Source organism: Thamnophis sirtalis, unplaced genomic scaffold (genome assembly GCF_051295495.1).
Source record: "Thamnophis sirtalis isolate CommonGarterSnake01/CBP01778 unplaced genomic scaffold, rThaSir2_p1.2 scaffold_6, whole genome shotgun sequence".
Lineage (NCBI taxonomy): Eukaryota > Metazoa > Chordata > Lepidosauria > Squamata > Natricidae > Thamnophis > Thamnophis sirtalis.
Window position 1 is genome coordinate 53,863,458 of NW_028261386.1, and position 26,604 is coordinate 53,890,061.

Sequence of the window (26,604 nt, forward strand, 5' to 3'; positions counted from 1 at the left end):
TTCATAAAGACAAGGTATATTTATTCACTTTACAAAGGAGAGCATTAAGTTGCAACAGCTCCAACAAATTAAACTGTACATTATACAGATGAATGGCTCAAAAACTTTACCCAATTGTTTATATTCAGCTTAATTGAGCTAATAGCAACCCCATTCTTCCCAAGATTAAAAATTCAAAATAAATGTATAAGTTTTGTGTAACGTTATTCACAAGTCTCTGCCCTCCCAATTTTCATTATTTTTCTGCCTCCAAAGAACTCTCCCTGGATCAGCAAATAAATTTATATACAAGCGCAAAAAACCCAAAAAAGTTAGGATTAAACACAAGTCCTTTTTTTAAGTACATGAAAAATGACTGATTTACACACAAATATATAAAAAAGTCAGTTTAGTCTGAAAACCTGGTTTGCAATGTATCATTGCCAAGGTATGAATAATTATCTTATGCGAGAATGGATGTTGTTGTGGAGGAAAGAGGAAGAACTACCAAGAAATTCAAAGTAATGTTTTTGAGTCTTACAAAAATATTTAGTTTCTTCCAAAAAATTGTAATAAGATGCCAACTAAGAAAGTATTTAACTAGAGCAGGGTAAGAAGATAAGAGTGGTCTTCAATCCATCAGAACTTAAAACAAGCTGCAATAGGGTCATCACCCAATGGGGATCGATAAGCTATTAGACTTGAGCTGTAAAAGAAATATCCAAATAAAAATAATAATTTGCTTGCTATATGGAAGAAAGTTGTTTCACTGTGATCCCTAGAAATATAGAACTGAAGAACCATGGCATCGTGCTCTCCTGATTTGGAAACAAAGAGTTTTCCAATAAGCCATCAGATATATTAGGAATCAAGTGTGCACTCCTTGTGTGAATCCAAGTGGCTTCCCGCATGGCAATCCAGAAGTGACACATTTTGGTAGCCAGCTCCCAACAAGTTTTCTTTCTTTAAACAGTGTGCTATTCTTCTTCACTAATCAGTGGAACAGCTTGCATCCAGAAGTTGTGAATGCCCCAACACTGGAAGTCCTTAAGAAGATGTTGGATAGCCATTAGTTTGAAACAGTATAGGGTTTCCTGCCTAGGCAGGGGGTTGTACTAGAAGACTTTCAAGGTCCCTTCCAACTCTGCTATTGTATTGTACGGTATAGCATTGTACTGTCATTGTCTGGATCCAAATCTGAATCTCCATTGATTTCTTTTTCTATTGCCATTTCCTGCTCATCGTCCGACTGTTCATCCCTCTCATTGTTTTCCTCATCTTCTTTCTCTTCATCTTCATCCCAATTTTCCTGTAGGAGACAGAGAACATCACAAAATATGCATTCACCATAATCATTTTTAACCTCTTAAGTATGTGAAGAAAGACATTGAACTTTACTTACATCTGAATCTCTCTCTGCAGCCATTTCATCATCTGAACCATCGTCTGATGATTCTGTCGATAAAGAGCACCAATGTGTGATATTTGTAATTAATGAAAACAAACATGGCCCAGCAAATAAAGAAAATGGCAACCCAAAATGTGTTTGAGAACTTCTCATCTATAGATCTTTGAGTGTATCTCATCAGTATACCTACAGGGAGTCCTTGCTTAATACAGGTAGTCCTTGACTTGCAACAGTTCATTTACTAACCGTTCAAAGTTGCAACAGCATTGAAAAAAGTAACTTATGATCATTTTTCATACATATGACCATTGCAGCATCCCCAGGTTCATGGGATCAAAATTCAGAAGCTTGGCAGTGTCATGTAACCTTTTGTAACCTTCTGACAAGCAAAGTCAATGGGGAAATCAGATTCACTTAACAACAATCACTGACTTAACAACTGCGGTGATTCACTCAACAACTGTGGCAAGAAAGATCGTAAAATAGGGCAAAATTTATTTAACAAATGTCTCGCTTAGCAACAGAAATTTTGGGCTCAATTGTGGTCATAAGTCAAGGACTACCTGTAATTGCCCTCTTTAGCAACTGTCTGCAATTATGATGGCACTGCAAAAAGTAACTTTATTATCAGTCCTCACTTTTACGACTGTTGCAATGTCCCTGCAATCACATGATTGACGTTTGGGCACTTATCATCCAGTGGGTGCTTACAACTGTTGCAGCATCTCACGGTCACGACTGCCATTTGCAAGTGGCTTCACAAGCGGCTTCTGACAAGCGGTCTCAAGGGCAAAGCTGGCAGTAAAATCATAAGTGTTGTCTGACTTAGTGACCATATTGTGTAGGGATAGAATTGCCAGCCCCAATTATAGTTGCAAGGAGTACCTGTATTTGTTTTTAACTCCTAAGAAGTCAGGTCTTAAGAACTCAAGGATCCTGAAAAGACCGATGGCCACATGCTTTTTTGAATCTTTGTAATATTAACATGGGACAGATTAGATATATATTCCAACAAACCCATTTGGTTTTCTGAGATAAATGTATAGCACTATTCCTTTCAACAGATCTTTAAATATATTTTTAAAATTTATATTATCACATTCACAATTTGCCCATATCCTTCATGGAGCAACTCTGGTCAGTGCAAATATACACTGAAGTAGGGCACATACGTTACAGTGTCAAATTTGGGCATGATGATAGCACACAGTAGAAGAACCCCTAGATACTTTCTGCAAACTAGCAACTCACCTTAAATAAGCCAACCATAAAACCTCCACAGTTTTCACTTTGTGTTTTGACCGAATATTTAAGCATTTTAAAATTGCACTTTATTTAGTAAATGAGGTAAGGAACCTGTACTTCTTCTGCTTTGAGCCTACAATCTCCATCTTTTATATAGGCAATCCTGGATTAAGAACATCCTTTCTATAGATGGGCTGCCCATTATTAAAAGTGGTAGACATCATTGTCCTTCCTTGAGCCAACAAACCACTGAAACCATTCAATCTTTTTAATGAACTGCTGAAGCCATGCATTTTTAATGCAGAGCCTGCCTTCAGAGGTTCCAAGCAGTTCATGAAAATATTACATAGCTTCAGAAGGAGAACGTCATCTGCCATTTTAGTAATAGGCGGCCCATTCGTTAAGTACGAATTCAAACTTGCATACAAATTCAAGTTAAAAACAGGAACAGAACTTTTAATCCAGGTGATTGTCTGCATAGGCAGTCCTTGTGTACTGACCACAATTGGGGCTGGCAATTCTGTCACTAAGTGCTATGTTCCTTGGCAGAAATATCACATGTCCACACAAATCACCATGGCTGTTAAGCGAGGCATCATGATCATGACTTTCAATTTTACTTCCATGTTCTCTCTCTCTCTCTCTCTCTCTCTCTGTGTGTGTGTGTGTGTGTGTGTGTGTGTGTGTGAGAGAGAGAGAGAGAGAGAGAGAGAGAGAGAGACAGACAGAGAGACAGACAGAGAGAGACAGAGACAGAGACAGAGACGCCCTCGCATGGCCTCCTTTATATAGATACCTCTTAAAATGATAGACTTGTATGGACCCCTTTACAATCTTAAACCTTATCCTCATTGCATCAGCCTTACAGTTGCATCAGCCTTACATTTGCTGGTCAGCTTTAAATCATCATTACCCTGACACATTCAATTTTAAGTGAGAAGATTCAACTGAAAAGACGCTCAACTAAAAAAATAGAACCAGAAAGTAAAAAAGAGTACACAATTTTGAAGGGTCCTGGGTGCTCTCTGATGTTAGTTAGTTTGGATAAACATCTGCAAGAAAACAACCAAGCTCAGCAATCACCAAGGACCCCCTCATTTCAACCCTGAGCTACAAATATTCTCCTTTAATAATACACTACCTTATTTTCTAATTGATCCAAATTGATTAGTACCAAATTTCTTTTGCTTACCTTCTTCATATACTAGTTTTGCAGTCTGATCAATATCAGGCACATCCTGAACCTGTTCTAATGCAGCCACCTAAAAAAAAAGTATTTGGTATCAACAGAGATTGTAGCTAGGCCATACAGCTTGTGTTGAATTCAAATTACGGTACATCAAATAGAAATGATTAACTATGTACAATTTTTGAAAAGTGCTATTCTGTACGCTATTGTTAATTTGTCAAACAATGAAGTTTTAATTCCAATAAAATAACATAATTTTTAAATTATATTTTCACAAGTTTAGTAATACCTGATTTTAAATTGTTAACACTGTAAATGCAACATTTGTATGTTTTAAGTAAAAATATTATTATACACTATTGTATCAAACATCTTTCCAAAAACTCAAAATATATATTAATCTATAGCAAGTGATGAAGGCATCTTACAAACTAATGATGTCACTTAACCTAAACTTTTTAATGTCTATGACTAGAATCAACATTACAAAACAGGCTCTAACTAACTAAAGCTTCTATCTAAATGCAGCTGAAAGTGACAGCGCAACCACTGTCCAGTGCTGCATAGGATGGTAACGAAGTACATATTGCAGGGTATAAAAAAGATAACTGAAGCTCCAACCCAAATATTAAAAGTGATTGCTTTTTTCTGGCATTAATAGATTGTCTCTCTACTCAAAAAATGAATTTGCTTCTGTATTAATAGGACTCTGCAACATCTGTACAAACTACAAGTTTTATATTTCACTACAACTGAACTGAATCAACTTTGGCATCAAGAAAAGAAATGGCAGCTGCTACTAAATTACAGCGAACAATAGCCATTGATAAAAATGTTTTAATCTATTTCTTTTCCAACAAAATGTCATTATAGGCTTGTTTTATTTAATTCATTAGATTTATGTTCTGCCTATCAATAAATATATAATTAGGTAGCCTTATGGAAACATGAATACATATGTTCTTGTGCTTTAACATTCACCTGAAAAGATAACTCTAAATTTATTTTAATCCCTGAAAATTAGAACAAATAAATTTTGTGCCCCTTCATCATTGTATTCTCAGTGAATCTGTAAAACTGCTCTACTGAAACAAAATTATACAGGTCTCTAGTGGGATAAAAGGCTTGTGAAGCAATGCCTTCAATTAAAGATTGAAGACATCCAAGTTCCCTGGATGTCTTAACATATTCTCATTTTCCAAAACTGGTTTACTTTTTATAAGAATTGTTGAATTATCAAACGCACAGAAATTCTCAAATGGTCAACAGGAAGCTACCCTTAATGTTGGAAATCACCTTTTATATTTGAAAATCATGCATGATAACTATACTATTCCAGGGAAAATTATCATACACGAAAAACTTTGTAAGTAAGACTGCTACAACACTGATCATATGTAATTTCATTTCCCCCCAAATCACTGAGAAAGATCACGACTTCTTTCATGTTATAAATTCTGGCAAACCCTCCCACATTTGATAGAAGATCTCATTGTTATTAGTAACATTCCCCCATTCTATGTACATAACAACACTCTTTCTGTGGAGCAAGATTATTAACTTCAACTTACTTGAGTGATAATAAGATACAGTTTTCCATGCAAGCGAGATAGCTTTTGCAAAGTTTTTACTCTGCTTTCCATTAACTCATATAATGTTCCAAGCTGGGAGGCTAGATCTGGCAACTGTGATGGGGATAAAGAGAAAAAAGAGAGAATAGTCAACAGAGAACTATGAAGACATATGCAAATGTAGTCCTAGGCCCGTGATGGCGAACCTGTGGCACGCAGAGCCATTTACGAGGGTAGGTGAGGCATTGCCCTGTCAGCTCCAGCATGGCCAGCTGATTTTCAGCCTTGATTTTCAGCTGGTTTTCAAAGTCAGTTCGGGGATGAACTTGCTTAGACTGCCCCGTTTAGTGATTGCCTATCTTACTACATAATTTTTAAATGTGTCATCTGAACAATTAAACACCTTACCTCATCCTATTTCAAATTTGTCAATTTTTTCATCTTAGAGGCAAAAATCATATTGCCATATTATGCTCTTAACATGATATTCACTTATTATTAGTGAACTTTGAAACAAGAGTAACATGTTATATAATGACAACTGTGTAAGGAATTCACTTTAAACAAAAGAATTCAAGCAGCATAAATTCAACATGAGAAGGGGACAACTGTACACAGAAAACTGCATACAATGACTGCAAAAGCAAAAGGCAATTCATGAAATCTAATTTCCTCTCCTCTCTGTTTTTTGCTCTTCTAGAAGATTTGAATCAATTCTCCTTTATTTTAACAAGCCTATGCAATATAGTCAGACTAGTAAAGAAGAATTTGATGCTCTGAAAATTATTAGGAACCTTGTGGTGCTAAGCTTGGTTGTTTTCTTGCAGACATTTCATTACCTAAACTAGATAACATCATCAGTGCTAGGACTGATATTACCTCATTTGGGTAATGAAACATTTGCAAGAAAATAACCAAGCTCAGAGAGCACCGAGGACTTTTCATTTCTACCCTGGACTACAAATATTCTCCTTTATCAGTCTGGAAATGCCTTTCTTTCATGCATCCACCAGATGAAACCAAAATTGTAAAAATCCCTGTGTATCAAAGTACTTACCGTTGAAAGGTAGGAGGCATGCATAGTTAGAACAGGTTTTAACCATCGAACCATTTGTGAAGCACTAGAAAATAACAGAAAAATCTTTCATTTAATACAAAGGGTCAGAATTTTTTTTAAAAGTTTCATATTTCAAAATGATAAATTTAAACTGCATCTATATAGAGATACAAAGATGGATAAAGTCTCACACATGATAAATATTATAGATAAAAGTATCCATGAAATAACTTATCGGATATACAGTTCACAGGCAGCAACAAAAAGAAAATTAAGAGTCCCTCTTATTTTTCTATAACAGATGAATGTACAACTGTATGAACTTTTATCTTTTTTAACCTTTTAGAATCTCAAGTATAAAGATATGTTGCAGCTCTAATCTACAGTTATATAATCCAATACATATTTACATTTTAAGAAATCCATTTTAAAGTAAATGTATCTCTTAAAGTGCCGTGTTATTTTTTTAGACTCCTGCAAAAGTTTGGTTTAATGAACAGCATTAATTTGGTTTAATGAACAGCATGCTGCATTTACAGAACTTCTAAGGATTTTTCCCAAGCCATCTTTGAACCATTTACTAGTTAAAATTAAAAACAAACAAATCAGATACATAAAGAGCGCCCCTTTCCACGTGGCTTTAAAATAGCCCAGCTTAATATTTTAAACAGTGCCTGCTACAACTGAACCCTCTCCCCCACTATTTATTATTATCCGAGAGAATATTAGGTAATCGCTGCTTACTTGTATGGATGCCCTTGTAGCCTTTTTGTTAGCTGAAACAGAAATAGAGAATATAAAGACTGAGATCCATTCAGATTTGTATATAAACTATATTCTTCAACAAAATGCAGATATATGAATTCTCAAACAGTCTAAACTATTTCAAAATATTTGTAGGGATTAAATTTCATTGTGAATGCCATTGTGTTATGCAGCATTTGCAGCATAAGCTGATCTACCAGAAGCAACCCACCTACCTCTATAGTCAGTGTTAAGATTTTTTCTTGTATTTTTTCATATATACCCATGCAGATTTTTACAGAGATACATGGCCAAAAGTACACAATAAATACAGGAATCACATGACTATCTCTCTCTCTCTCTCTCTCTCTCTCTCTCTTTGTGTGTGTGTGTGTGTTACACAATGACTCTTAATGCAAGCCAAACATTTGGAAAATCAAAGATGATCTCTTTTCATACATTAGATTACAAATATATCAATTTTATTTATTATGTAATTAGAACAATAATTTTAAATTTAAATTTTACTATAGGTACACTAGAAAAGCTAGAATTATAGTAGTTAATGTTAAATCTTTTACCTCATGCAGTAGTGGAATAACAGAATATACGGGAATTCTGGCTACTGTTTTCTTTATTACTGCTTCCTTCCTGGTTTGAAGCACTTTCTGTTAAAAAAAGAAAGGGATCAATGATGGAATCGTGTTATCAGGAGACACCCAAACTACCAAGACCTTATAGATCTCGGAGGGGACCTACCATAGATATAAAATTTAGTTTCATTGTTTTTCTTCGAAAAGAGGCAATATAGTTGAGCTTGAAAACTCACGTCTAATTTAGATCATTTAGATAAGTAAGAAATAAAGTCCTTCAAAATTCTTTATTAAAAGATTTCTGTGTCATTATTTTATAGTATTTACTACATTATCATAAAGACACAAAATACTGCAACATTCCAAATATAATGAAATTTCAAGTTTTGATAATTTTGCGATGTTATAGAGATGCTCCCCAAGTATCGTATTACTTTTAATACTTACATTTAAAATCACAGGATCACTGCTTTCCAAACCCTGAACCAAAAGCACTGCAAAATTATCAGTTTGAGGAAGGCTTCCGGATGGCTGTTTTATTTTCATCACATCAATATCCATAGCGCTAAGGCGATCTTCAATACTTTCCTAGACATTAAAAAAAATACACAAGAAGTTAGCAATTTTGTGCTACCTGTGATAAGCATCTCTCCTTTATAATACCATAACTGCATGTAACAAAATGAATTGTGCTTCCAGATTTAAGGATATGGTAAAATTCAGAGTCAGAGATAATTGAGGTTAAATGTCTGAATTCAGAAAACCAATTCTCAAAAACAAGAGTAATGGTAGATGTTCAACAATTTTATCTAGTCTTCATTCTAGCTATAGGTAGTGGGACTTGTAATCCAATACATACAAAGAGAAGAGGTTTGGTGAAGCTTTGCTGATGCAAATCTCATTTCCATCACAGAGCACATTTCTGTCACTTATCTGAAAAATCAGTTTTGACTCTTCAGTTATTGATCTACACACCACCTTTCTTATGTATGTTGTATTTTGAACTTCTTATTCTAAACAACGATTGGATCTAGAGCCAGGCTTACTCTACTGTTCTCCTTCCATTAACAGAAGTGGATAAAAGAGGGTAAAGACTTTCTTCCTACTGGAGAAAGGGATGGCATTGGCTTAACAGGCACAGAAGTTTCTCTCAATATTTTGGGCCACCTACTTTGTTCATGTGAAATTACATCCTTGGATTTTGCCTCTGCCTACATGAAAAAAACACAATGTTTAGAATCATCTAATATTCTCCAGTGATGGGAACACTTTCTTTCAGAAAAATGAATGTGTTGTAAAGTCTGTATTTCCTCTCTGAGCAAAATAAAAATTCTCAGAACCCAGCCTGAAAAATTATACTTTAAAAAAATGTAAGTCTAATTCAGAGTATGAACCATAACAAAGCAGATGATTAATATCAACAATTGGCTTGGGTTAAATACAGAATACTAAATGGAGAATAATTACCTCTTTGCCATCTGACTTCCTTTTATTTTTATCCCTGCATACTGAAGATTTCACAGTTGAACTATGACCAGGAATCCCAGGCACTAATGTTTTGACCTCTGAGTTGATTACAGGAGTCTTCACCTAATTTTAAAGGAAAGAAATATATTTATATGTATTCAAGTACTACTACGTTCTCTATTTAATATTTTTTTATCAAACTCAACACCTGAACCAAATAATTTAATTAAAATTCAAAACTTTTCTTTTGTAAAAATTGCATTGAACGGCTAATTCATATACATATATGACAATTTACAATCCTAGAGAAATTCCCCCCAAATTCCCCTACTAGAGTGCATATTTCTTCATAATCATACATTTGAGAGCCCAATTAAGGCATACATAAATACCAAACAGCTATCAATTCTTCATCAATTGATACACTTACACACACACAGTTTGAACTCATTAATAATTAATAATTGAGAATGCAATTGTATAATTCATATTCCAACACAGAAGATCAATATTTTATAGTTCAAATAATGGTTTTGTTCCAACAAAGAGATAAAAGCTAAATAAATTTTGATGGAATTCTTTAGGTATATATTGATTAAATGGGTGAAAATTTGATGAAAATATGCTTCACCTTTCCAAATATTTTTGTGCCTTTTGTAGCAACATTCTTAGAGCCTTCAATTATTTTCCTATACAGGTGGTCCTCAATTTGTGACAATTGGGCCCAAAATTTATGTCACAAAGTGAGACATTTGTTAACTGATTTTTGCCCAATTTTATGACCTTTCTTGTCAGTTAAATGAATCACTGCAATTATTAAGTTAGTAACAGTTAAGCAAATCTACATTCCCCATTGACTTTGCCTGTCAAAACTTCTCAAAAGGCAGTCACATGACCCTTGCAATCAGCATAAACATAAGTCAATTAAAGAGCATCTGAATTTTGATCATGTGACCATGGGGATGCTGCAAGTCATAAGTGTGAAAAATGGCCATAAGTCACTTTTTTCAGTGTCGTTGTAACTTTGGTCACTAAACGAATTGTTATAAGTCTAGAACTATCTGTATTTAATCTCCACTGAAACATTATGAAAAAATAAATTCCCTGGAATTTGCATGCCTTTTCTTCTATCCTCAAAGAAGCATAATACATTTATATTTATCACTTATGGAATTCAATTACGAACCCACAGTAGCTATTTTACAATACACGTAGAACTAGAGCCGAGGTGGCGCAGTGGTTAAATGCAGCACTGCAGGCTACTTCAGCTGACTGCAGTTCTGCTGTTCAAATCTCACCGGCACAGGGTTGACTCAGCCTTCCATCCTTCTGAGGTGGGTAAAATGAGGGCCCGGATTGTTGGGGGAAATATGCTGACTCTGTAAACCGCTTAGAGAGGTCTGAAAGCCCTATGAAGCGGTATATAAGTCTATAACTGCTATTGCTATTGCTAACTGCTGACTCCCACTGCTGGATAAAATTTACATACTATGTATATTACAGAAAATAGTTTCAAAATATAACCTATGAATAATGAACAGTTTTCTTAAGAAATCGATGTCCCTAAAATTCCATCTTTTCTATCTAGTTGCTGCGGGCCTGCATCCTATTTTCTTTGGAAATGACCAGTGTTATGGGTACTATTAAAGATGCTAAAGTTATTCGTAGAATACACAATAAAATCATGGATTATATTTAAGAGACGTCAGACAGAACCAACAAAACTAACTTTGGACTTCACCCTTAAATAACAGAAAAGTCAGATGTTGACAAATCAGTCCAAACACTGAATGCACATTTTTAATGCAAGAGATAATCCTTCTACAAAATAATCCATTGAAGTTTTACTATAGTCAGAAAATTGTGAAAAAAATTATGCTTTATAATAGCAGGCCAAAATGCTTGAGAGAGCAATTCCTTTCTACCCATTATTCTATCCAATCGATGTGCTCAGCCAGCCAAGAGGTGTCATCAGAGAAATTCAGTAAAAAGTGAAACCAATAAGGAGGTCATCACAGCACATCCAAGGATCCATAGGCATTCTCTGTTCCATGGATTAGCATATCATAAGCCATGTAGCTAACTTGTAGCGCTGGTTTGTTCATCCACGCAAGCATGCAGGTAAACAAAATATGAGTAAAGCAAGCATGAAACTATCTTGTATGCATTCTGAAGTGCAATACAGATGTTTAACTGGATTAACTCAACCAAGCACAGAATAAGATGGTTATCACTGAAGTAAAGGAGGCAAACTGGTTTAGGTTTTATTCATTTGCAAAACATCTGTATTTTTAAAGAACTGGGATACTGTTATATTTTAATCCTGTTGAAGTCCATCTCATTTCATAATAACTGATATAGCTAGTTATGGATCAAATATTGATTTAAAATCTCACCTTTGTTACAGCCATGTCTGTTTTCAGGGTCAGAGTCTTCTGAATGTCCCTTACAAAGCAGATGTGTCTTTCCATAGTATTCAAAGTCTATTAAATGAGGTTGACAAAAAACCAACTTTAATATTTTTGTGGGTGTTATTTTTTCCAAAGCAGATTTAAATTGTTTAAACATTAAATCTATGCCCGAATGGTTCTAGCAAAATATCATTACTAAACAATATGTAGCTGTATATTGTGTGCAGAGTTAAGAATATAGATTTACTGGGGGGAGGGGGGTGTTATTCTGAAATCAGTAATTCTTGAAGAAAATACATAAAATATAGAATTTTATTTAAAATGCATGTTACTTAAAAAAAAATGAATTTTATCTAGAACTTCAAACAAAAAAAAATGTTATTAAAATACCACCTTTAAGAAAGCCATACATACCACTTTCTCAATAATAGGATGTAAGGAATTCCCATACACAAGTAGCAATGACTCTTTATCTGAACAAAATGCAGCTGCTAAGATAGGAACTGGCTTTGGTGTGGAATCATTTTCTTCTCCAGGTGTTGCTATCTGGACTGTACATTTGGATGTCAGGGGCTTTTTGCAATAGCTACAGAAAAACAATTTGTTGAACTTATAAACATCATTTATACTGTGTACCTTAATGGTTTCACTTATTATGAAATAATTGAGTTATCATATAATTAATAATCACAGTATGAATAGCTTGAATACAAGCTTATGTAAAATCAGTTAAGTGGGTAAAACTTAATATTGTATTATGCAATAAGTTATATAAAGTATTTGTATGGGGACTTGGTTAAGATATACACACACATACAATCACATCTTGATGAAAATTAGGCTAAGATCACATTATAACTGAGAAAATTGTTTGGACTTCATATTACTAACTACAACTACTACTCTCTAAGAATCATAACTGGACTGGAAGTCAACATGGACTGACTGAAATTACACAGAAACTGGAATCTGAGAAAAAATATGCTTTTTTCCTGTGCTTTGTTTTACTCTCTTCACACACACACACACACACACACACACACTCAAAAATAACCTGCTGCAGTGAATCCAGAATTTACAGTGAGTCCACAGGTATGAGAAGGACACTTATTGAATGCAATGGGGAAAGAGAAAGAAAAGATATTTATGTGAATTGACTTCCACACTTGATTTATAAAGAATGGAACCCATAGGCCACCTGCTTTAGTTTGGAAAACATTTAGACATACCAGTGAAAGGTTGTTATTATGAGATAAATTTTATTACCATTGAAACTTACCTCAGTAATTCTTTCTACAGGCTTATTTGTTTTTAAAAACAGATTAAACATATGATTCTTTACTCTTAACTTACCCATTCAAAACTTGCTCAAATAAATGCAGTTGTCCATCCCTGCATACCACTGCTATCTTCACTGGCTAGAAAAAACATAATTTTACAACAAGTTAAAAAATGTCATAATCCAGTATATCCAACTATACATTTTTCTTAAATAGAATGAGACTTAAAATAAATCAGGTTAAATATATGATTTATTACTGATTTAAATCAAAATTTCCCCTTTTAAAATTCACAGACATGGAAACGTTTGCCAAACCCTGAAAGAGCTGAATGTTTTCATCTTAGTAACAACTTCATATAATCCAAGAGCATAAACTAACGTTGTAGTCTTCAATGCAATACTTGTAGCCATCAACACAGACACTTCTCTTCAGGTGCAGATTCTCCATCTCACAACATTAAATTAAATGGGAAACTTTTCACAGTGCAAAGCAGAGCAGCCTAATTTTAACATTATCTGGTTCTATGAATGCCACTGGCTCACACCCTCTGTCATTTTTCAAGACTTCTGACTGGAGCTCTGTTTGGGAGTAGAGGAAGAAGCTGGCACTATATAGCATATTGGGGGGTGAGGTGGAAGATGCCTTCCACTTATCAGTGTTATGGAAGTGGCAATGTCTACTGGAATGTTTGAGGCCAACAGTTTAAATGAACTGATTTCTAAATGTTGTTTACATGTTTAAGACACTGCATGTTGAATTGGACTAACCTACAACATACACCTGGTAATATATGCAATTAAAACATGCACCAATTTAAACAGTAACATTTGGATGGACCAGTAGCCTCCAAGGTACTTGCAATTTTAGCTTCTTTTAGTGATAAAGGCTTGAACAGAAGTAAATAATTTTATGAAATATTTAAAAAATGATAAGACTGTCAATATTATACAGTATATCTCAACTAAGGAATGAAAAATGTGAATATTCCATTTTTGGAGAATCAATAGAATCAGGTCGTATTTTTTTTTAAATGTGAAATAAACTTACAATTTAAAAATGAATATCATTAATCATAACAGTATTTATGTTTACTGGCCCCAAAAATAATGTTGGAAAATGCAAAACAGATTTTTTTATACTGCGATATAAGAAATTTGAAGATTTTTTAACTCATATAATTTGGACTTGTTCTATAATAATCTTGCATTTGTTTCCCATTTCTATAAATATTAATTAAATTTTGGAAAAAATAGACTAGTTAAGGAGGTTGATGTGATGCAATATTCCTAAAATAGACTAGTAGCGCAAATTTAATTATAAATTTAGCAATTGAATTAGCTGTTTTCATATTAAATACTATGAATTATTATTCATGTAAATAATGTGTGTGCACATGTATATAAAACTGTAATAAATATATTTTTTCACATTACAATCACTATTTTTAATTTGCTCTCCTGGTTACTTTTTGACCCACTGAAAGAATTTTAAAAATGATATTAAATGATTTTAGTTTTTATCCAATAAATCAGTGGTTCCCAAACTTGGCAACTTTAAGACTTGTGGACTTCAACTCCCAGAATTCTCCAGCCAGCAGAGCTTGCCAAGTTTGGGAACCACTGCAATAAATGTTATCTATATACATTGTGCAGGTGTGTATAGCAAGCTCAATAGTTAATAACACAATGTATGACAATAAGATGAAAAGTGCTTATATTTCATTTGACATCTTCATTTGAAGACGTCTATCTCAAAATGTTCCAAGACTTAAAACAGACATTTTGAATATTCTAACAAACAAAATGCAGTTTTCTTTTGACTTTTGTTGTCAGCAAATGAAATATGTTGAGAGTTTTGCTGCGATTATAAAAAAAACACTTATGCTCGTGAAACAAAACAAAATTTCATGCGTATCTATAAACGTTACATTCAAGTACTTTTCTTTACAATTCATTTCAATGAAAATACCAGTTTAGATGAATATATGTAAAGCCAAGTAAAGAATTTTATAGCTACAAATTCTTTGGGCAATTCTTGGTTAACTTCCTTTTCATTCTTGCTGGCATTGTTCAAATTTTGGACAACGTACATAAGAAAATAGAAATACACATTAATCCCTTTCAGACGTAAAAAGCTGGAATTTATAAACTAACTGTAACTATGATTGTGCGTTATTAAAAAAGGACTATGTATTCTTTTCTGGGATGATTTACTTATCACATCGCCAGAAAATCACCAATCATATTGCCATGACATTATGTGTGATCTAAATCTCTGTGTTTAAGAAAGATAATAATTCATTCTTTTCATTTCCACCATTTTAAAAATGTATTTAAAAAATTTAAATAAATATGAAAAAGAAGGTTAATAAAATATAAAAAGAAAAAAGAAACCAAAAGATAAGGTACAAATGTTGTCCATATTGAACTTTAAATTAAATATACCAATTAACATAGTAGAAATCATTAACAGAACTACAAATATTACAGGTAGTCTTTGACTTACAACCAACTTAACGGAAATGATTCAGTAACAACCATAGCAAGCAAGGTCCTAAAATGGGAGAAATTCACTTTAATAAATGCTGCTTAGCAATGGAAATTTTGGGCTCAAATGTGGTCATAAGTCGAGGAATAACTGTCTATAAAATCAATACTGAATATTATGGATCATCTAGAAATATGGCTCTAAGGAAAAGAAAACCAAATCTACAGGTGGCACAAAACGAGATCATTAATTCATTTTCATTTGCTGTTAAACCAGTTTTTAAAAAATCACTAGCTTTTAATTTATCCCCATACTTTTCTAAAGTGGTTTCAACTGCACTAAAATATTGATGTTGAAAAAATAAGCTCTATTTCTTACCTGTTCTTTGCTTTCTGATATTGTCAAGTCAATATGGATTGGCTCATCTGTTACTGTGAAACTCATCACAGCGTTCTTTTCTTTCCTGTCTGATCTCACCTGCCTTGAGAAAAAGCAGGACAGGTTTTAAAAAATGAAAAGACATAAGTAAAAATGATTTTAGACAGCATAAGAACACAATAATGCCCTATTGGAGTGGACCTCTAGCTGATCTAGTACAGCAGTCTGTTCATAGAGTAGCCAACCAACTGCACAAAAAGCACACTGATTTCCATGTAGATGGCCTTCAGAGGCAAGGGGCAATCATACTGCATTTAGGGTAATACCCACAGATTGCCAACACTTTTTGAAAGCTAGACAATTGGTAGTGAAGACTATATTTTATGGTAATGAATTGTATGAACAAATAATGAATTATGTAAAGCATTGTTTTCTTTTGTCTGTCCCAATTCTTCTACGATTGAATTTCATTGTGTGATCTCTGGTTCTAGCATTTTAGGAAGGGGAAAGTAGCTTCTTCTTGCCCATTTTATCCACACCCCATATAGAGTTCAACTTCTCAAAGCAGCTTTTATGCCTGCTATGAATAAAACAATCAGAAAGCGGTATGTAGAATATTCACAGAATAGTTGAGAAATTCTTTTCTACGATGATATGCAAGTCAATGGGTTAATTTTATATTATATGTATACACTGTAGTGATCCACAAACCTCATTTATTTCATGTTTTTATTTCTTAGTTTTGGACTAAAGATTATTATCAAACAGTGATTGTTAAGAGTTTGAAAAAAATACATACCACACACTGAGTAACCGGTCATGCATTGCTCCAGATAAGAAATAGAGGCCTGTAATTCCATCAAAAGGTTGATTTTCAGCTGGAGGCCACATTGTGATGAACCTAAGCATTGAGACTGCTGTAGCATGTCCTGTGAAATGCTGAACAAGAAATGTCATTTAGACTGATCAGGAAGACATAGTATTTAAAATGCACAGAAAAATTCTAAGTTGAGATTCTGTATCCCAACAAGAATCCATTATCCCTAAATTAGTGTCACACAAGAAACTTATTTTTCCTAAAGTAGAGAATGAATTTAGCTTCAGAATAGAAGCAATATGGAACTCTTTTTAAACATAATCACAATCAGGAATTTAAGTTTTCTGTCGAGCTAAATAAAAAGTGAAAAATTGATACTATCAACTATCAACGGACGCAGCTATCTTTCCATTTCTCAGCTTGGGAGGTGGGAAGCCTGGAATGTCAGACCAGACAACAACATAGATCATCCTGTGGGAACCAAGGTCATCCCAACAGGTGCTGGCCAGAGACTGGGGGGGGGGGGGGGGGGAGTTGCCAAGATACCAGAATACCTAATTGTACACTGTGGCCTATGACCCTAAGGGAGGGAATTATCTATTCTTTAATTATACTGAAACTGCAGGAAATATTTAGAACTGGTTTTGTTTCCATTCGTGCAGAAATGATATACTCAACAAAACAGTTCTTTAAGAAAGCTGAAAGTCTCAAAGTGCTGAATTGCTTGGGTTCATTAGTTGGAACCTTGACAGATAAATTTATTTTCTACCACAAAGAATGAAATTACTTCTCCTGGGCTGCAACAAGGCTTTCAAACACTGAATTTCAGTAGACTCAATCTTTATCACTCAAAAAAGTGATAAATTGTTTCTACCAATTATTCCTTCAGATTTCAACGGAAGATAATATTAAATAGGATTTGGATTTAAAAATCAACTAAATGTCTAAGAATAACAAGAAACTGGTAAACATTTTAATCCAATGATACGATACATAGAGTATGCTCATGTTCAATGTTATCATAAAACACTGTAATGATAAAAATAATTATCTTTTCCAAAGTAGCGGGTTTAACTATCATTAATGCTTTCATAATTAACAAACACCAAACCAGACATTATTCCTGTTACGTTGTGTACAGCAATAGTGTTTACAGGAATTCAGATTAACATTGTCAAATGCTGCTATGGGGCAGTGCTCAGACACAGCCAAGGAATTTCATGTCCTCATTCAACTGTCAGCCATCTGAAACCACCTTTTAAAAGTATCATCACAGCAAACTGTCCAGCAGTCTCCAACGATGCTAATGATATTATTAAACAAAACGAAGTAAAGCAATTGATTAAGGAGTTAAGATCATTTAGGTTCACTGTGTCCCTGAATACATACTCTATAGACTTCTTTGGTCTCCAAGTCCCACAGTTTGATAGTTCGACCTGCTGAAAGTAGTACTTTTCCATCCGGACTGATGCACAATGAGCTCACACTGCTGTTATCTCCTTTCCATTTACTAGGGAATTTAAGAAAAAATGAATTAAAAATTACTATAATACAGATTTATTTAACAAAGGCTAAAAGAAAATACATATAACTCTGTAAGTTGGAAAGCGGAACTTTAAATGTCTTAAATCACTAAGACTTTGATTTAGAATCTAAACCCAAAATATTCCTTGAAATTGGCTACTTCTGAGCAGCCAGAAAAATTAAACTAAAGAGTGAAAGGACGTGTTAAGCTACTTTTCCATGACAAAGCTATTTGGATAAGAACATTCATAATTTTGAGAGCATGTACACACAATGACTGCCTTGAAAACTATGCTTATTAACAAAATGACTCTTATACATGCCCACTCCATTTAACTAAAGGTGATGTTGTTCTCAATGTAGGGTCTTTGTAGGGCCCCAAGACATTTCTGGAAATACATGTGATACCAAAGTCTGGTAATTGGATTTCTAACATCTAGGAATGTTTTAATTCCATTTGTTATAGTTTATATAGAGAAGTTTGAAAAAATATTATGATGTGTCTACTTTCATTATCTTTAAAAATATGTTAAACCAACTTTTATTTTAACTGAGAAGTTGAAGAAAAATGTGTTTAATTCTGGACTTTTCCAACTATGTACTTACCGTGGTATTTGGTAAGCTTTAATATATTAAATTTTCACTTGAAGACAGCCTGCTCAGACAGCCAAGAGAAAAGTATCCTCACTAGGTATCAGAAGTGAGTGAAACCAATTGGAAATCATCACAGCAGGGTATTTTTTACTTGAAGACTGCACTTTTGAAATTAATAAATGAAATAGGCCAGCTTGTTTAGGCAAGATGTTAATTGTTTTATTCCGTACATATAACCAGTAATTTGAAGAATAATTTCTATACAATTTTCCCCCTTTACTGCTTATAAAAAGTGGTTTATATACCATCTGTTTATGATCTTTACTTTTTATAAGCAGTAAAGGAAAGGGTTCAAGTTTTAGTCCTGGATTTTATATTACATCTCAAAAAGATGTTATGTGTAATGTGACTTTTTTCTCATGCAATTTTAAGTTATTTTCCCTTTCAAGCAAATATTTCTTACACCTAGATTTAAAAATCAAATATTAGCGTTCTAGTTCTAATAGCCCATAAGATATTTGCATATCATTACATTATAATGCAAGATGTGTTAGTTATTTGTTCCATTGGATTGAAAGCATTTCTAAATTTAAATAAAAGAATTGGGCTGCTGAGTAAAAATTAAATTAGGATCCAAACACTTTAAAAGAAAAAGCAATCAAATTTTACTAATTCAGAAATTTCCATAAGAATGTGTATGGGGATGAATGGATATGAATTTCCTCAGTGATTGCAAATGTTGTAAGTTATTTCTTTCGATTTTATTTTAATTCTGAGATTCTTAGGGACTACCTGTCTCCTGATCTTGTTTTCTAACAGAACTGACATGCTTCAGGGTATTCAATTAAGCTTTATCATCTGATGGGACTTAGAAGGCCTGCCTTTATCCCTCCCAGAAGTTTGTACTACCCCTAACCTGGCCTTGTTCAAATAAGCCTTTAAAAACTGATTCTTAATCTAGGCCTTGGGTTACCTTGAGAGGCAGTCTCTTAATGGGATTGCTATATGTTTGAGACAGTGTAAGATCCGTAATGTTATTTTCTCATTGTTTTGTAAATTTTCTTTTAATATTATTTAATAATCAAATAATATTCATTTTAGCATTTGGAGATGAAAAAACATTACACAGTCTTTACACATTACTTAATTCCACCTAAGATAAATTGATCTGAGGATTTTCATTGTTAGTCACAAAGTCATATCTGACCTATCGCGACCTAGAATAACAGAAATTTGGTGACACTTATATACTAGGCCAGACTCACCATTTTACTTTACATGTCTGCACGTCCCATTCCACAATATGTTTGTCATCTGAACAGCTATATAAACAACCATTGTCCTGATGCCACCGTATGCAGTTTATTTTATTGTCATGCCCATTCTAGGTAAAAAGAAAAGTTATTAGCAAGTATGATACTTTCATCAAACCAGTTGTGACCAAAATGCTTTACAGGTGGTCCTTGACTTACAACCACCTTTAAATCCCCTAAAATTGCCCTCCCAAACTAACCCATTTGTACCACTAGAAAGATTGTAAGAGGCAAAGTCATTATCTTAAGCTGCTTTATTTCTGAAAGCACCAGTTTTATTTCCACCTTATGTCTCCTAACTTCTCCCATAAAGAAAAATATCTTTGAGTATTTTTTTTACATTGTTAATACTCCTAGCACATTGGAAGGACTAAATAAATAATTCCAACCACTTTGCTAGTGTTACCACCACTCTGTAGCCTCAGACAGATTAAAAAAAACCACTGCTATCCCAGACAGATAAAACATTGCCCACCTCAGCTTTTAATAACTTTAAATCAATTGTCTCTTAACAGAAAAATAATGTTGCTAAACATCATACTTACTAGTTTATTCTGTAATTCTCCTTTAACTGTGCTGTATAATAAAATGCCACCAACAGCAGTACCAATAGCCAAAAGATCTAACTGTTCAGCTGCTTCTACAACTTCAGATTTCCTCTTCTTCCTTTGAGGACCTTCCTATAAAATAGTTAAAATAGTCTGGATATTAAATAACTATTTTACAAGAGATATGAAATAAAAGCATATTGAAAATTGCCAGGGAGTATAAACACAGAATCAGCATGCCTATGTACACTTTAAAAAAAGTGCTGAATTGCTCTATCAACATAATCCAAGCTCAAACCTAACAGTCATCTTTATCTTGTTAAAATCCAGCTAATATAAAGAACCTTCAATTCTGCTGAGCAAACATGAACATTCATCATGCATGATGATCAGTGACCATAAATATTGATTTAATCTGATATAATAACATCCTTATTAATAGTACTTAGGCAGTTCAAAATACTCAAATCCAGTTTTTTCCCAACCAAGAAAGGTGCTTTGCTTTAGTAATAGAAACAACATATTTCTGCAACATTAACTGTCTAATGAGTTTTTAAATAACTTCCTTTTTCTTCTTCTATATCTAACTGAGTCATCACTTCTTTCAGAATCTATTAATTCTCCAAGTGAATCTTTCGTACTCTGCTTCTTCCTGCTACTGTTCATCACAGATCTACAAGGCCCTTTTATTCTCTGTCCCTCTGCATTGATCACTGCAAGTATATTTATCTCCTGTACGTTTCAAATTAAAATTATTTCTATGTGAGTTGCAATTCCAGCTCTTTAATTCCTATATGGTTTACTGTACGTTTGGAATTAAAAACAAGAATTCTACTTTGTAATTTCTCCAAGCCACCCTGTGAAAAACCCCATATCTGATTTCAGAGATCATAAACATGTATAAAAGTTCATATACATTGCTTCAAATATACCAACATTTCAAATCTCATTCAAAATTTTACCTCTAAACTAAAATGCATAACATTAATCTGTTTCAAACATATTTCCCACTCAGTTTGACTGTTACAAACATAATTCAGTCTTACGATTTTACATCTTGTTCATGTCAATGGCTTCTCTACTTTAGTTTACATTCATATCAGAATTGGAAACCACAACTTGAAATATATTTTCAATTGTGATTTTAAAAAATTCTCAAAATGTTGTTTCACAATCACAATTCCAAGGTCAGTAAAATGAGGATCCAGATTATTGGTAGCAATATGTTGAGTCTGTAAACTGCTTAGAGACAGCTATAAAGCTGTAAAGCGGTATATAAGTCTAAGTATTGCTATAGGTAGCCCATATGATCTCTTCCTTTTGTTTCTACATCTCTTTCCTCATCATCCTGAGGGTAGGCCTTTGCTACCTGCGTACAATTCTTCAGTATATTTCTGCCATCTGTTCATGATGCCTTCTTGGTGCAACAGTTCTTTCCCTTGCTTGTTTTTAATTATCCCTTTATAGGCAATAAATGATGCTCCGATCTTTTTGACTTGCATAAATGCATTCCTAGTGACCCTTCATGTAGTCCATTTTAAACTGTTTACATTGCTCATCCCTATAAATTTCATTATCCTTTCTTGCTGCCCTCTGGAAAGCTGTATTTACTCTTCTTACTTCTTCCCCCTTGCCTGCTGCCTTAGCTGGTTTTCTTTGCTCAGCTGTTTTGATGGTTTCATCTGGGAGCCACTTGCACTTTTTCTCTGACTTCTTGAGTGGCAAACATTCTGCAATTCCTATAATAATCGATTGAATTTTTTGTCACTGTTCAGGTGTCTTATCAGCAGTGTCTAATAGATCAAACCTATTTTTCACCTCCATTGTATATGTAGTAGAGAGTTTGGAGACATCAAACTTATTTGGAAGCACTGCCTTTTTGATGCTGCATAATACGACTAATCTTTACCATCAACAGTTTGTGATCTGAACCGCAATCAGCACTTGGATAGGACATAGGACATAGGTCAATCGGATTATGGTGAAGTCCATTTGGTGCATAAGTGGCGATTGTGCTGTTTGAACTGTACATTTGTGATCCTAAATTTGACAATTCTTGGCAAAATTGCACCTTCATCGTCCCTTTCACCCTTTCACCTATCTCCACTTGTTTGCCAATTTTTACATTAAAATCATCCAAGTTGTAAATGATGTCTTTTTGGGGCACTTGTTTCAGTTTTTTGGACCAGGGCATAAAAGCCCTATTTCAAGCTCTGCTGCAGCAGTCGTTGGGCATAGATTTGGGCAATTGTGAGGTTGAGGGGCTTGATGCAAATTCTGATGGTCATAATTCTGTCACTGACAGCTGAAAAGCTTTTTTCACTGCTATAGCAAATTTCCTACTTACAATAAACGCCAATCCATTTTCCCAATATGATGTCCTGAATGTCAGTAAAGTACTCAGACTGGAAAAAAACCAATGTCTGACCAGAGTAACTCTAACACCAAGGAGATCAATTTCCAATCTGATCATTTCACATTTGACAATATTTAATTTACCTACTCCTCTGGTGTTCCACATGGCTATCACATGTATCTCTATACAACACAGATATTTGTTTTCGCCACTACCTGCCTCATTAACTGTGATTCCTCTTATCTATTGTTGAGCACTCTAGATGTTTGACACTTGTTCCATAGAATTTTCTTGGTGAGTGTTTTGTGGAGTAGGTCACCCTCCATTAAAATGTTAAAATTTACCGTATCTCCTAATTTTGTTAGCTGTAAGAAGTACAATCCAACAGTAAATGAAGACCAGTATATTGACTATTTGAGACAAGTATAATGAAAATTGTATTGAGTTGTGAATACGAAATTAAAATTTTGGATTTTAATATTTGCACAAGGATGACATTTTTTCTCAGGTAGCATAAACTTTGCATGCCTGAAATGATGCAGTAATTGGATAAACTTTTAAGTTCTGCAACAGTTAAAAAGTGATAATACACAGGTAAAGTTCAAGTGAAAAAAAGTAGGATACAAGAACATGAAACATCTTTTCTTTCCATTACAATCCTTTCCTTTTCAGGAATATTTACTCAGCAAATGTTCCTTTTCATTTACATATTTAAATCCCCTTTGATAAACCAACAAGTTTCTCTCAGTAACAATTTACACATTTTCATTCACTTTCAAGCAATGCATATAGGATTGCAATCTCAACATAGCAGCAGTACTCCCACATTCTCACTCTATTAACAAATACTTTATTTTGTCCCTTTACTTATATCTATTGAAATAAAAACAGATGCATGTTCTTGAAAAACTAAGAAGTCTGATTAAAAAGCTTTAAAATATTTAAAAGGATTTTAATTGTCTGAATTTATAAAGATATAAATAACTTTTAAATGACTTTTAGCAATTAACTCTACAGACTGATGGAGTGAAGAAATGTAAAATCCTTTTCAAAGGCCCATATATTTTATGAAAAAATAAAAGAACACAAATGAAGTAGATGTGTAGAGTGTATCAAGAGTCAGATAGCCAACTCAGAATAGTACATAGGCTTTACATTCTAAATCTCTCCATCTAAATTGGAGTAACAGAAGACGTCATTTAGGATTACAGCTGAAACGTTGACCTAAAAGATGCCTTTAGGAACTCCAGTCTAAAACCAAAACCCACTTCTGGTGACATATTTCTGGATGGCACTAAAAGTACACATATTGCTGCAAAACGGGAGCTTTGTTATGTGCCACCCCAAAATCTGATGCCAAGCCAAAGTTAAGAACAAATTGGGAAAGATAGAAGTGGCTCCCCCAAATCGGAAGCATAGCATGTGCGTGGTAATGCTCAAATAACTAGGTTTCGACGTGGATTTCCTTTTTTCCCTAAGATGATGCTTTTATCTTCCGAAATTTGTACGAAAGGTCCCGCTGGGGAGGAAGAAAGAGAACTAAATCCCCTTTTGAGAGGGGTGAGGTCGTGGCGTGAACCTTGACGCATTTCAAAGCAGCAGCGTCTTCTTCTTTTCGGCTCTTCAATCCTCCATGCGTCGGGTGGGGGCGGAGCCAGGAAGAGCACACATGTGCAGCTTCGGCCCTGAAGAATCTCAGTGGGGGAAAGCGGGGGGGGGGGAATCGGGGCTGCTTTGAGGAGAGGCCCGAGGTGACGGAATGGGGGAGAAAAAAGTTGCCAGCAGATCCGTCCACGGGCGATCCCCCGTCTCTAAGAAAAAGCAGAGCGCTGCTGCGAAGGTCCCATCGCACGTGGCTCCAATTGGCACGCGAGGGGGGTGTGATTTTATCCCAATTAGGAGGTTTCAAAAAAAAAAAACCCCACATACACCACCATCGTCTTTTCTCCCACTCCACCCTCGCCGCCCTCAGTGACAGGCCCACCTCGCTGCTGGGCATGGGGGCTTCCACATGGTCGGGAATAAGGCCCAGGCCCAGCAAACGCGACCCAGGCGACGGTGCCGCCGCTGCGCTAGCCCACCCTTTGAATACCTTGCTGGGAGGCGGTCGGCCTCCTCCGACGGCCGGCGGTGCCCAGGCCAGGCAGGTACAAGCGGCGCTGAGATGGGCAGAGGGCACGTACTCGTGATGGAGGCGGCTACTGGCCGTCTCCCACACGCGAAGCCGCCCGTCGGGCCCAGAGAGAGCCAGCAAGCGCCGCTCGTGGGGAGAAAAGGCACAGGGGCTTCCTGTCACGTAGATGGGGCTCTCGAAGGCCGCCGCCTGCTCCCGCTCGCCCGCCGAAGCGCCTTTTCCTCGCCCTCCTCTTGCTGCTCCTGCTGCCGCCGCGGCCATGGCGCTCGCTGCAGGCCCGGCCCTCTCTGTTCCCAGCAGGGCAGGCGCGCAGCAACGTGGTCGGCCTTTCCCCCCACGAGCATGCGCACTCGCAACCTCCGACGCGCTGCAGTACGTCATCTTCACGTTCCAAAGGCTTGAAAGTAGACGTCGGGAGGCTGTTTCTGTAGCCTCCGGCTGATGAACCTTCGGCTTCCTTCCAAAAATGAATTCACCCAAGAATGGATCAACACAGCTGGAAGCCGATTTAGAAATCAGGACAAGCCTCATATTTGAATTGGGCTGCTGCAATCCGACTGTAATTGTTCACAGCGTTTCATCGTAATAAGACAGGGGTCCCCAAACTTGGCAATTTTAAGACTTGTGGACTTCAACTCCTAGAATTCTCCAGCCAGCTATGCTGCTGGAGAATTCTGGGAGTTGAAGTCCACAAGTCTTAAAGTTGCCAAGTTTGAAGACCTCTAATAAAGAGTTAAGTTACAATCGGCCGAAACCAGCTGCCTGCGGAATTCTGGGAGTTGAAGTCCACAGATCTTAAAAGGGGTCTCGGTTGAGACGAGCTGTTTGGGTGCTCTCTGAGTTTGATTGTTTTCTGGCCGACATTTTACCTTAAGGTGAAATGTCTGCAAGAAGAGAATTAATTCAAAGAGCAGGAAAGGCTTAAAAGCACTCTTCTAAACGATCAGCAATATGGAGAAATAAAGATGTGAAGAAAGACAATGCAAATGTATTGGTTCCACAAACCAGCCACGTTTCTCCAAGTTGTCTATTTTTGTTAATCCTAAATTCATTTGTTTGGAATGAATACCAGGGATATGTAAATCCCAATTGGTGGGATGCATATGAGTAGACGCTGACAGGAATGTGCTTTTAATTCCATGTTCTGTCCACTGTATCATAGTGGAACTGTTCATCTCTAGGTCTATAAGATATCCTTTCACATTTAAAATGTACTATTCATGTTATTTCTTTATTCTTAAGAAATAACATAGCTAGCACACTTTAAATTCCTTAATAGCTCATTTACTCTTTCTGCATTTATATGTTTGTGTACACACACACACATTCCTTTGTAAAGAACTTTTTAAAGCTGAAAGTTAAAGCTGAGTTAAAGCTGAAAACGTGCATCTTTTTCTTGATTATGATTTACAAAATATAGAATCACATAAATAATTCTAGACTTTTTTCAGGAATAAAGCTTATGTTGTATTTATTAATTGGAAATTAAATATTATGGACCCAGTC

General features: G+C 35.2%; 1 protein-coding gene and 3 non-coding genes across 4 annotated transcripts; all 4 read right to left on the bottom strand.

The window, feature by feature from the left end:
• Positions 1-25,401, bottom strand: WDR43 (WD repeat domain 43). The gene is made up of 18 exons (XM_014052688.2): positions 25,057-25,401; positions 20,606-20,740; positions 20,013-20,131; positions 18,019-18,139; positions 16,612-16,751; positions 15,813-15,915; positions 13,018-13,082; positions 12,079-12,250; positions 11,650-11,736; positions 9,254-9,376; positions 8,234-8,374; positions 7,775-7,861; positions 7,194-7,225; positions 6,450-6,513; positions 5,393-5,506; positions 3,825-3,894; positions 1,382-1,434; positions 1-1,288 (listed from the first exon to the last, which is right to left on the bottom strand). Exons 1-18 carry the CDS (start codon positions 25,357-25,359, stop codon positions 1,127-1,129), a joined length of 2,091 nt encoding a protein of 696 aa, XP_013908163.1. The 5' UTR covers positions 25,360-25,401; the 3' UTR covers positions 1-1,126.
• LOC148044976 (small nucleolar RNA SNORD53/SNORD92) lies at positions 11,200-11,274 on the bottom strand. Its single transcript, XR_015697219.1, has one exon. It is a non-coding gene; the product is annotated as a small nucleolar RNA SNORD53/SNORD92 (small nucleolar RNA).
• Positions 17,824-17,908, bottom strand: LOC148044977 (small nucleolar RNA SNORD53/SNORD92). The gene has a single exon (XR_015697220.1). It is a non-coding gene; the product is annotated as a small nucleolar RNA SNORD53/SNORD92 (small nucleolar RNA).
• On the bottom strand, positions 18,809-18,886 carry LOC148044978 (small nucleolar RNA SNORD53/SNORD92). The gene has a single exon (XR_015697218.1). It is a non-coding gene; the product is annotated as a small nucleolar RNA SNORD53/SNORD92 (small nucleolar RNA).
• Positions 25,402-26,604: the final 1,203 nt, after the last annotated feature.